This window comes from Antechinus flavipes, chromosome 4 (genome assembly GCF_016432865.1).
Source record: "Antechinus flavipes isolate AdamAnt ecotype Samford, QLD, Australia chromosome 4, AdamAnt_v2, whole genome shotgun sequence".
NCBI lineage: Eukaryota > Metazoa > Chordata > Mammalia > Dasyuromorphia > Dasyuridae > Antechinus > Antechinus flavipes.
In genome coordinates, this window is record NC_067401.1 from 348,608,211 (window position 1) to 348,620,501 (window position 12,291).

General features: G+C 36.4%; 1 protein-coding gene across 1 annotated transcript in view; it reads left to right on the plus strand.

Annotated features, from left to right (window-relative positions):
- The first annotated feature begins 4,110 nt into the window (after positions 1-4,110).
- The window catches only part of TMEM181 (transmembrane protein 181), a 112,112-nt gene continuing 103,931 nt past the window's right edge, over positions 4,111-12,291 (plus strand). The window contains exon 1 of the mRNA XM_051998013.1: positions 4,111-4,670. Within this exon, the coding sequence (XP_051853973.1) occupies positions 4,540-4,670 (131 nt within the window). The 5' untranslated portion in view covers positions 4,111-4,539. The remainder of the gene's footprint in view (positions 4,671-12,291) is intronic.

Genomic DNA, 12,291 nt, shown 5'->3' on the forward strand with positions numbered 1-12,291 from the left:
AATAGAAAAATTAATAACTATAAAATTGAAATGCTTTTTTAATGTCTTAAATCCTTTTTAAAATAGATCGTTTTCATTGAAATTTCTTGAATGTCCCATAACTTGTACCTACTATATTTTATGAATTCATTCTAAAATATTTGGAAATATATATGCCATGGGACTTTAAAACCTTTGCCATTAGGATGCAAACTCTTAGAAGAAAAGAACCATGTTATGTTTGGGGTTTGGGTAGAAAGCTTTGGGGAAGGGAGGCTGGGAGGATAAAGATAAGATTCTCTGGTTTAAAGAGCACCTAATACTGCTGTTCTTAACCTTTATTGTTTCATCGATCCCTTTGACAGTTTGATGAAATATATGTATACTTCTCAGAATAACATTAAGAATCCTTGGTCAAACATAAATAACAAACATAAATAACAACAATACTTAAATTGGTACATTTTTGTAAATTTTCAGTTAATCAAAATCATTTATATTCTCTTTCTAACTCAAACAATTATTAAAATCTATCTTCCCTATAATTCTTTTAGACTAATAATTTGATAACTATTAGTAGGACTGAAGTGATATATACATTTTCCAGAATCTGTTTATGTTTTAAAGATATTCCTATTTTGACCGTAAAGGACAAAATTAATCTTTATTTTAGGAAGCAGAGAGAATATAACCTATTGCTTCTTCTAATTGTACACAAATTTCTTTTGTGTGTAACACATACAACATGATCATTTACACCTCAGAAATAGACACTACAACCAAGGGATTTATTGTTGTTGATTGTCTGGAACTAAGAAAATGATGGAAATGTTAATAAAATGTAGTTTAAATTTTAAAAATGCATCATTTACATTTTAGAGAGGAGGGCCAGTTGTTAAATATTTATACGCATATGCCTGAATCATACTCCTTTGGGAGCACTGAAAGCTTACAGATTCCCAGTCTGAGCTGTGCTTTTCAGTCTGAAATAAGGCAATAATACCCCTAAGAAAGTAGCAACAGGACAAGTCCAGACCTTCCCTCCAGAAGTTTTGAGAGTCTGTTCCTAACATCAAGCCCATGTTGAAAAAATGAACATACAAAAACAGAATTCCACCATGAAAAGCAATTTTTTAGTGTGACAGGGATACTCAAAGATACAAACCTAGAAAAGCTTAATTCTGAAACATTTACAAAAAATACAGTCTGAGCTCAAATTCAACTAGAATTCCTGTGAGAGATGAGGCCAGCTTTTTTTAAAGGTTTTATAAACTAAGAGTATTTTTTAAAAGATAAAGATGCATATATTGATGCATTTGATGCATTTTCATTACAATACATAATTTAGAAGCAATTTAGAACCTACTTTAACAAAGAGACCTGTAAGTCCATCAGTAACAGTTACTATCTATCAGTTATTTTCACTCCCTGTTTGTTACAATGACATCTTTTCATGTGTTCCCTGAATCAGGAAATTCTTCCACTAACTTCCTAGGGGCATTGTTTTCAAAACATCAGTTGTGATTGTTACATTAATCATATTTCTTCCTTTTACTACCAGTGAGGGAGATTCATTATGCCCAACTTCTGGAATGAGGATTAGGAGTGTGAAAATTGATCTTGTTTTCTTCAGACACCTGCATGCTTCAGTATGGAGTTCCATATATGGGCATTGAAATCTCTCTTTAAATATCTTCAGAAATCATTAGTCTCCCCAAACTCTTCAGCCTATAAAATTTACATTTCCCTCCACACCATTCACTCATTTCTTTCTATTCCTTCAAGCATTTATTATTGGGTAAGTTAAAGAACAAAATCATCTTCCTCCAGCAAACTTGAATGGCATTTTAAATAGAAATCCCTAACAAAACTAGATGATGTGGGAATAGAAATACACACAAGATGATGATAAAACTTTGTACCCTCTTATTCTCTGTAAGCCTACTGCCTGATTTCTAGGACTCCCTGATTTATTTTAGTCTCTTATTTACAACTAGATTTCTATACCAATCAAAGGGGACAAGTTACGACATTCAATCAGTCAATTAAAGAGTATATTTTGGTATTTGTTATTGTACCCAGTTCTAGTATTTAGAAGAAATAGGAATTATAGTTTCTAGCATAGTCAACCTCCTAGGTAAGCAAAGTAGATTTGATAAATGTGATTTGAAAAGCAGTGTCAAGAAGGCATTTGACTAAGCAAAGTATTGTATGTGAGTTTGTATCACACACACACACTCTTTAGCTGCCTTCTGAAATCTCATCATTAGATTTTTTTAGGTTAAAAAGCATAAAGTGCAAATAGCCCATGAAGTATCAACTTATTGTACTATTAGGCATTCACAGTATATTGTGGATTAACTAAATATTTCTTATCAATATCTAGCTGAGATAATTATATTTAATGAATAAGGATTTTGATGGGTGAAGAAAAGAGAAAGATATCTTTAGTGCATGGGACACCCACTACCTAGGGAGAACAAGTGAGTGGAGGCCAGTAGTGGTGAGACTGTATAGATGGAAGTGGGAGCTAGGAGTTTACCATAGACAGACTAACTGCTTAATATTTTTTCTAGGTATCCTCTGTCCCTGCTTTCAAGGTGCTTTCACTGCTCTCAATATCTTTTGGATAATATCCACTCCATTCTCCATTTTCAATCCTCCTGAAGTGCAAATGCTCATGTTAATAATTCAAGTCTAAAAATTATAACTCGAAACAATCAGAAATTAGAGGAAATTTAGCAAAAAAAGGAAAAAAAAACAATATAGGCTCTCTTATAATAAATAGGAACTTACTCTGAATACATTGGGAAGCAAGAAATAAAACATGAAGGCCACCATGAATAGCAAGAATAATGATACTGAGTGATGTGCATAATAAAATATCTTCTGATTGCTCAGTCTTTTCACCCACACTGCTCATCCAAATGGGAATCCATGAAGAACTTTAATTCAACTGTCTCCTTACTTTTTTCTGAAAGTGAAAACAAAAACATAGTATTTCAAAACTTGTTAATCATCCCAACGAAGACATTTGAAGATTTTTTTTTAATATTTAGAGATAAACTCTTAACATCATAGTTTTTAAAACTAGAACTCAATTCCCTCATTTAAAGACGGAAAATTAAGGTCCAAAGAAGTGCCTTTCAAAAAAGAAGATACCCAAGATCATAGAAGTAGTAAGGAGAATGATATCAGGATAGATCTGAACTCAGGTTTTGTTTTCATTATGCTTTAAAATCATGGAACTTGAACCTTCGTGGCCATCTTGTCACCCAATATCATTTCACAGATGAGGAAATTAAGGCCTAGAGAGACAAAGCAATTCACCCAAAGTCACAGATAATAAAGGCAGATTTGAGATTTGAATCCAGATTCTCTGGCTCCTATACCCACTATCTTCCCACTACCCCATGCTTTACAAAATATCTCTATAAAGATGTATTTGTGTCTTTTGTAATTACAACAATTGTTTAAGGGTGGAACAATCTAGTAAAATGGTGCATCTTATGCCTCTTTCCCCGTTTTCCCCATACGTCTGGATTTATAGGCAGCAACTGGGATATTTTGTTAAGAGATTCACTTCTAGATACTGTTTATTCTCCTTAGTATTCTATTTTCCTTTACTATTCTTTATTTTAAAATCACAAGAATATTTTTAAAAGCCTCTCTGGGAAGGAAAGGGAGGGATGCAGGGATAAATTAGACGTTATATAAAGCAAAGAATTAATACATGTTTTTTAATGATGATAATCATAAATTGAGGAGCAGGAATGGAAACGCTAATGAATGTAGGCTCCAAGGCCCCGTCCATGGTGCTGAAAGCTATAGGCAGTTTAAATAGCCTTCCCATCACATCAGGAAAAGGTCTTTCCCCCGAACTCTCCCCTCCTCCTTCTTGCCTTAGTTTCCCTAGTTTCTTCCTTTCTTTCAGCACGAGTAGTATTGGTGTCTATTGTTACTTTGTAAATGGTCTACTGATAATGAAAGAGGCAAAAATGAAATTGCGCCGGACTGATACTGATCCCTCGGACCCCCTCCTCTTCTCTGCAGATACAGCATCATCAACTGGCGCAGCCCCTCTCCCCTTCTCAGTCCGCCCCCTTTTTGGGACATCAGAGTCTTCCCCCTATTCTCCACCCAACCTTTGCTAGGACTACAGGTTTATCCAGAGGCGACGCTTTTAGTGTGAAGCTGGAACTAGAGAAAAAGGATGCTGGTCTTTTGAGTACAGATTCTCTTCTTTCTCCTCTGCCTTCCTCCCTTCCTCCATTACCTGCTCCTCCTCTTTCTCCTCCCCTTCAAGTCTTAATTCCTCAGTGGAACTCCAGAGGCAAGAGAAATAAAGAGGGAAGGACAGAGGCAGGAAAAGAGAGGAAAAAGGAGGGCTTCCCAATCAACTGCACAGGCAAGAGGAGAGAAAGGCGGTTCCCACGGGGACTAAGCAGGGCAACTTGGTTGTGCCTGGCCAGGTTAGCGACTGGTAGGGTAAAGCTGGGCGAACCTAGAGGCAGAGAACACTAAGCGGAAGAGAAGGCGAAGGCGGAGACCTGGGGGAGGATGGACGCGGATTACCCTGCCTTTGAGAAGCCTCTCTGCAGAGAGCTCAAGCACTTCTGCAAAAGGCTCGGTGAGGCGTACCAAGAGCTGAAGGAGGATCTCACTCCCTACAAAGATGATCGCTATTACAGGTAAAGCGAGCCTGAGGAGCTAGCGGCCCTTGGAGTGCCCTTCTCCGATGCCCCACCCGGCCCCAATACAAGAGCTTTTCTCTGCCTTGCCAGCTGCCACCATCAGGGAAACATGGAGATGGGCTGAGGAAGGGGAGGGAGAGAGGCTGTCGGGCAGTTGCTGCTGCTGTTTGACAGTGCGATGTATAGAACACCGATAGACGTGCAAATGAGGTGTATCGAAAATCTAGTGGTTCTGTAGGGGTTGATGAAAGTCCCAACCTCTTTTCCGGGGGTGGGGGTGGGGGAATGGCTGGGCTCAGAAAGGAGAAACCATATTCTCCAATCCTTTGAGTTGCCAAGGCATGTCTGGGAATGAGAGCAGTTCTCTATCCTGATGTTAGACTTAGTCCTCGCCCATCTGGGATTCTCAGAATATTTCTGAGGCTGGAAGGTTTGATCTAGGAATCCTGCAGTCATTTCCCCCTCTCCCCCGTATTCTCTATGAAATAACAATTCTTCATTCTTGTGAAAAGTATGTGGGATGTCAGGGGTGCCTCCCTTGGACAATCTCTGTGGAGGGTCCCTAGCCACTTTCCCACCATCTTTTTCCTTCTGCTGTCAGTACCTGCTTCTCTTTCTCTCTGCCTTCCTATCACTTTTACTATCCTTGTTCCCTGCTTATGTCTTATTCTTGCTGCAGCCACCTATGAACACTGTTAGCCTGTGATAGGGTATATTTGAAGAGTGATTATTTTGGTTATCCTTGTGTTTTGTGTTTTGTCCTTATTTATTGATATCTTATTTAAGTTAATATCCAAGGTCAGAACTTGTAGAACATTGCCATAAACTCTTAAGATTTCTCGGTTTAGTACTCCATCTTGTTATAATATAATCTACCATACAAATGCTTGAATATTTTTCTAGTACACCAGGCTGATATAGTGGAACAAAGCATCCTACTAGATACAAGAGCTTCATTCTAGTTCCAGATCTATGTGATTCTGATCAAAAATTTTATTAAGTGATAATAAAATCCTTTCCAAAATTCTCAGAATTTCAGAATTAGAAAAGACCTCACAGGCCGTCTAGTACAAACTACATCATCTTAACAAGATCCCCACTACAACAGACTTGAATATTGGAGATCAGGCATTTACTCAAAGACCTCTAGAGAGGAGGAACTCTGACAGCAGTCCACGTCACTTTCAGAGACCTCAAATTAAGTTTTTCCTTATACCAAGTCTAAATTTGCTGGTCTGCAATTTTAACCATTTGCCCTAATTCTGCCTTCTGGGACAAGCAAAATAATTAGACACACCTTCAAATAGTTGATGTTTGTATCATGTTTCTCCTAAGTTTTTTTCCCACCAAGCTAAAACATCCTGTAATATTTTTATTGATCCTGATATGGCATGCACTTAACAATATTGAATAGTGTTCAATTGTGTCCAATTCTTCATGATCCCATTTGGGGTTTCTTTGATAATAATACTGGAATAGATTTTCATTTCCATCTCCAGCTCATTTTAGAGATGAGGATACTGAGGCAAAGAGTGTTAAGTGACTTGTTCAGGATCTCAAAGTTAATGTGTGAATCCATATTTGAATTTATGTTTTCCTGACTCCAAGCTCAATGTTCTATCTGCGATGTCAACTAGTTGCTCAGAGAATTGAATCATACTCCCAGCCACTGAAGAATACTCCAAATATGTTTTGATCAGAACAGAGTACAGTGGCACTATTAACTGCTAAATACTGAACATTGTGCTTTTCTTGATGCTCCCTAATATTATTTTAATATTCTTGTCTGCTTCATCACACTGTGGATTTATTTGATTATGCAACCCATCATAACCTCTACATATGTTTCATATGATCTAATCATACTTACTTCTTGTACTTGTATTAGAGGGCTGAAACTCTGAAAAGGTGTACTTGAATCAGACAGCACAGCACTTAAGACTAATTATCTATTCCATATGAGATAATGGCTCCATAAGCATATACTTAGATGATATGGTAATGTGATGGCATTTTGGCATGATTGGCATTTGCTGAATGTGTAGTGGTGAGATAATCATAGGCAAGGATTGGAGGATTGAGGGAGAGAGGTCAGGGTCACTTGGCTGCAGGAGGCAGGCTAGGAGGAGAGAGGCTGGAAACTCCAGGCTCCAGAATACAGGATACATCTTTGGCAAGCCGAGTGGCAGCTTGCCTGCCTCCTTCATTTCTCTCCCTAAACACCAAGGACTTTGATTGATCCTGACTCTGACTGCTCCTGATGCCCTCCAGGGAGCTAGTTTGGACATTATATACTTGCATAGTTGATTATTTTAACCAAGTGTAAGACTTTATATCTTTTCTTCACTTTATAGCTTTTCTTCTTAAATTTATAATTTTACTAATGTTCTTGCCTGTTAAAAATCTTTTTGGATCCTGACTTTCTCTTCTAGTGTGTTAGCTGTCTCTCCCAGTTTTATTTCATCCGTAACATACCTTATGAGGTCATTGTGAGGATCAAATATAATCTAAACTAATGTTTTACAAACCTTCAATTGCTATAAAAGTGTTACCTACTATTTTGTTAATAGCTGTGATAAACATATAAGTTATATCTTTCTTCATCTGTAAAATACTTGAATTAGATGGTTTCTAAGATCTCTTCCAGGTCTACAAATCTAATTTTAATAGTTTTTTTTTAGGGATGAGAAATGAATTAATTGATTTTGTTGTTCAGTTGTGTCCAACTCTTTATTATTCCATCTGGGGTTTTCTTGGCAATGATACCAGAGTGATTTGTTATTTTCTTTTTTTTTTTTTTGTTATTTTCTTCTCCAACTCATTTTATAGATGAAGAAATAGAGGCACATAAGGTTAAGAGATTTGCCTAGAATGCTACAGCTGGTAAATGTCTGAGGCCAGATTTGAACTCAGAAAACTCTTCCTGACTCACTCCAGGCCTCACACTCTATCTACTGTACCACCTATCTGCCCATTCTGGGAAATGTACCCATAGGGTAGAGATATGATCTTGAGCTAGTTTTTGTAGACATATCCAGAGAAAGTACTAGAATTGGAGTCGCAGCACTTGAGTTTGAATTTTAATGGCCACTTATATACTAATGAGTAAGTTTCTCAGGATTTCAGTTTCTCCATCTATAAAATGATGGGTTTGGAATAGATGGCTTCTAAGATCCCTTTTAGCTCTAAATCTATGATTTTATGATCATCCTTTTTAAACATTTTATTAAGGATTACCCTGAAATAAAACATTCACTCTCTTTCAATGTACTTTATAGCCAACTATAATGCTCTGGGTTTAGGTTCAATCTTAGAAGGATCTCAAATGTATTTCTTTGGCCAATCTTCTTCCTCTTTCTGCAAATACAAGAATATATCTTATCTTGCCCCTTAGGATTTCTTAGGCCCATATATAATGAGTGTAGCGCTAGAAAGGGCCTTAGAAGTTAACTAGTCTAATTCCCTCATTTTATAGATGAGGAAACTAAGGCCCATAGAGTTATAGTAACTTGCCTAAGACCACAAAAATGGCAGAGTCCAGTGTTGAATCTAGGTTCTCTGATTCCAGATACAGTTGGTTTTCTAATGGGTTTACCCTGGGAACATTTTTTTCACATTTAGATCTCTACAATAAAGAAAAAGGACCTTATCTACTATCCAAATGTTTTCTCTTAATAAACATCAAAAGTGTGAAAATAACACTAGACTCGGAACTAGAAACTCCTAGCTTTGACTCTGTTACCTATGAATTTTGTGATCTTAGGAAAATCAATTAATCTCCCCGTAACTCAGTTTCTTTAACTATAAAACAGTCTGATAATACTGTCACAACTTTCCTCACAGAATTGTTGTAAAAGCATGAAATCATACATTCTCAGAGTTTGAAGGTACTACAGAGGTTATATAGTAGAACTCTGATACATGAATACCCTTTTCAAAAAGTATCCAATCTCTATTTCAACACTTCCAGTGGTATAAAGTACACTATAAAATTTCCATTTAATTTGCAGATAATTCTAATGGATAGGAAATTCTTATTTTTGAAGTCACACATCAGTCTAATCTCTTTTCTACAAGGCAGTCCATTCAAGTACTTGAAGGCTACTATTATAATAGCCTCCCTTCCTCAAATGTTTTCATCTCTAAACCTAACAATATCCACTTGCAATAATCAACCTTATATTTTATGTAAATTTCTTTACATCCTGATAATCTCTTGAAACTTTTAACATCAGTTAAAATGTAGTGACCAAAGCTGAATACGTGGGGGGACTGAAGTAAATTGTTTTAAAACCTATTCCTTTAAATAATTATTCATTTAATCATCAACTTGGACCTAATTTTGTGGCTAATATCATGTGAATTTCTGAATTTTTTCAATCTTAGATGCATTTAGACAATAGGATCAATATCACCAATTATCTCAATGCTACTGAAAACTGTCCTTAGCAAGAAAAGAAAGTGCTAACTTCTCAGCAATAGTCATTCTTTAATAAAAAAAAAAAAACTAACCAACAAAAAATGTAGGCTTGTAGAAGAAAAAAATTTATCAGAGGTCCAATATAAGCCATAATTTTAATACACAGTATTATTGTAACATAGGCACATCTTTTCATTATCAGAGCAAAAAGAAAGTATTAAATGTAAACCACTACTGTATATATTACTGTGTTTCTATTTGGAGGGTGTGCAGTCTGGCTACAAAGTAAGACTGCTACTTCCTCTACTCTTCAGTCATATAATGTTAGATTTGGAAAGAACCTTAAAGGTCATCTCATCTAAGTTTTTCCTTTTTATTCGTAGAGACCCTCAGGCCAGAGAGGTGAAGTAATTTGCTCTAGAGCACACAACTAATTTGTTGCAGAATTAGGACTAGGGTCCAAGAGTCTTGGACCCTACTTTCTTTCTTTTAGGCTATGCATGTACAATCATGTTAAATGTTGTTTACATATTAGTTATGCTATGAAAGAAGAATTATTTTAAAAAGGGAAAATCATGAGAAATAAAAAACAAATAAAAACAGTATGCTTTCATCTGCATTTAGTTTCCATAGTTCTTTCTCTGGAGAAGTTGGCATTTTCCATCACAAGTTTTGGAACTGTCTTGAATCGCTTTATTTCTGAGAAGATGTAAGTTTATTATAGTTGATCACGTACTCTGGCTATTACTGAGTAATACTCCCCTGTTTCTCATTTCACTCAGATTTAGTTCACATAAGTCTTTCAAAGTTTGTCTGAAATCATCCTGCTGATAGTTTCTTATAGAACAATAATATTCCATTACACTTACATACCATAACTTAGTCAGCCATTTCCCTGTAGAGGGCCACAGACAGTGGGGAACTCTGGGCAAGGTGTAAGACCCTTCAGCCCTGAGGGAACCTGCTAACAATGTCTGGTTCTGCTCCTCATGTCCCCTAAGGGCTCTCAGCCTTCCTGAGAAGTCAGGGGATGGTGACAACCTGTGTTGAGATTGAAGCAGAGTGATAGCAGGTGGCAAAGAGGGATACCAGGTGACAAACTACATACAATAGCAAGTTGTTTATGTGGTCCTACATACACAGTATATACTGGGTGCATGTGCAGTGCCCATAAGGGTATGAGGGTATAAAAAAGGGAAAGTCCTTGAAATAAATGAACTCCATTTTCCTACCATCCTTGGGAGCCTCGCCTCATCAATTCTCCACTAGAACGGTATATTTTAATCTTCTGGCTATGGGGACTCTAGAAAGCATGGTACATTTTATCATCCCAACTTGGGGGCTCTAGAAAGCAGAATATTTTAATCATCCCGTGGGGGATCTAGAAAGCAACATTATGTTTTGTCAACCCAACTTGAGTGCTCTAGAAAGCAGGATACAACATTTCCCAATTGATGGGCATCCCCGAAACTTTTAATTCTTTGCCGTAACATAAAGAGCTTCTATAAAAAATTTCTGTACATGTGGACTGGACTCTACTTTCAAGCTGCTTTTACTAAAGCCTTTGGAGGATCTATCAGTCCTATGAAATGAATATGAACTTTTGACTCTATTCATGCACATGAGTTCCTTATGAAATTTAATTAGCAGTTTTTTCCCATGACCCTTTATTCTTGGGTAATTTGAAGCCAACAGTTTTACTAACCCTATCACTTTCATCTTCAGGTATTATAATTTTTTTCTCCAAGTTTCTCTTTTCAAAAAAAAAAGCATATATCTACCAGGATATACACTCCTGGTAAATGTCCCTTACATTGTTTTTGAAATATGTAGTTCTCTACTCTTTCTTGTCACTTCAAAGACAGTAAAATTATTCACTAGGCTACAAATGCATGGGAATATAAAAATTACACATGCAAACCAGATTCAGTAAGAGAACTTGCTTTTTTAATTTCATTTTGTCCAGAAAAAATTTCAAGTCCTCACAAGAATGAACACTGAGTAGATGAACAAACATAGGACCCCAAGATATAGAGATAGAAGGGATTTTAAAGGCTAGTTCCTACATTTTATAAATGAAAAAACTGAGATCTGTGGAGGTTAAGTGAATTGTTATAAATCACTAAGGTGGAAAGAACCAAGAGTGAAATTTGAACTCAAGCCCTCTGATTGTTTTTCCCCCCACTTCACTGCATGGTCTTGGATGGTAGTAAAAAAAAAAAAAAAAGGCTAGGAGTTAATAATAATTGAAAAAAAAGGAATCATGAGTTTTTTTTCTGTTTCTATTACTGGGTTTACTTATTCTTTGGGTACACTGACATGGATCAAAAAGATAAACACCATTGATTCATTTAGACGTCATCCCTGTGATATGACAATCTTGCCCTACTCTGATCTGTTTGGGCGCTATCTGGAGTACTGTGTTGAGTTTTGGGCACTGCATTTGAACAACCTAGAGAGTTTCATGAGGATTGATTGAAGAAACTGAAGAGGTTTAACCTGGAAGAGAGATTTAGAGACAGCAAAATAACTTTCTTTAGTATCTGGAAGGTGAATTAACCATGTTCTGCTTTACCTCAAGGGACAAAGTAATGGGTAGAAGTTGTAGACAAACACATTTAGATTTGAGGCAAGGAGATACTAACAATTTGGGATATCCCAAAGTATAGGCTCCCTCAAGAGGTAGATAGTTTCCTTTTAAAGTCTTCAAGCAAAAGCTAGATCATCAATAATTGAGTATGATGTAAAGAGGATTTTTCTTTAGGCATGATTTCTAAAGTTTCTTACAATTATGACATCTATGATTCTATTAACAAGATAAGAAGTGAAAGTATCATAATCCTGCTTTTTACAGGTAAGAAAACAGGAGTTAAAAAGAGACTTGCCTAAAGTCACATTCAAACCTGATATTCCTGACTCGAACCTTTTTAGTCTGCCATATTGCTCCCTCATGACCAACTGGAGAAAACACATTGAAAAGCTAGTTTTTGCTGCTAAAACATTTTCTTCTTTCTTTTCTCCCTCCCTCCCTCCTTCCCTTTTTTCCTTCCTTCCTTCCTTTCTTCTTTCCTTCCTTCTTCTTTTGCTATACTTTCAATGTACAAAAGCAGTAAAAGTTATAATTCAGTAGCTTTATTCTATACTCCCAAATAACATGAGAAAAATATCGACAAAGATTAGGATATGGAAAATTTCCAT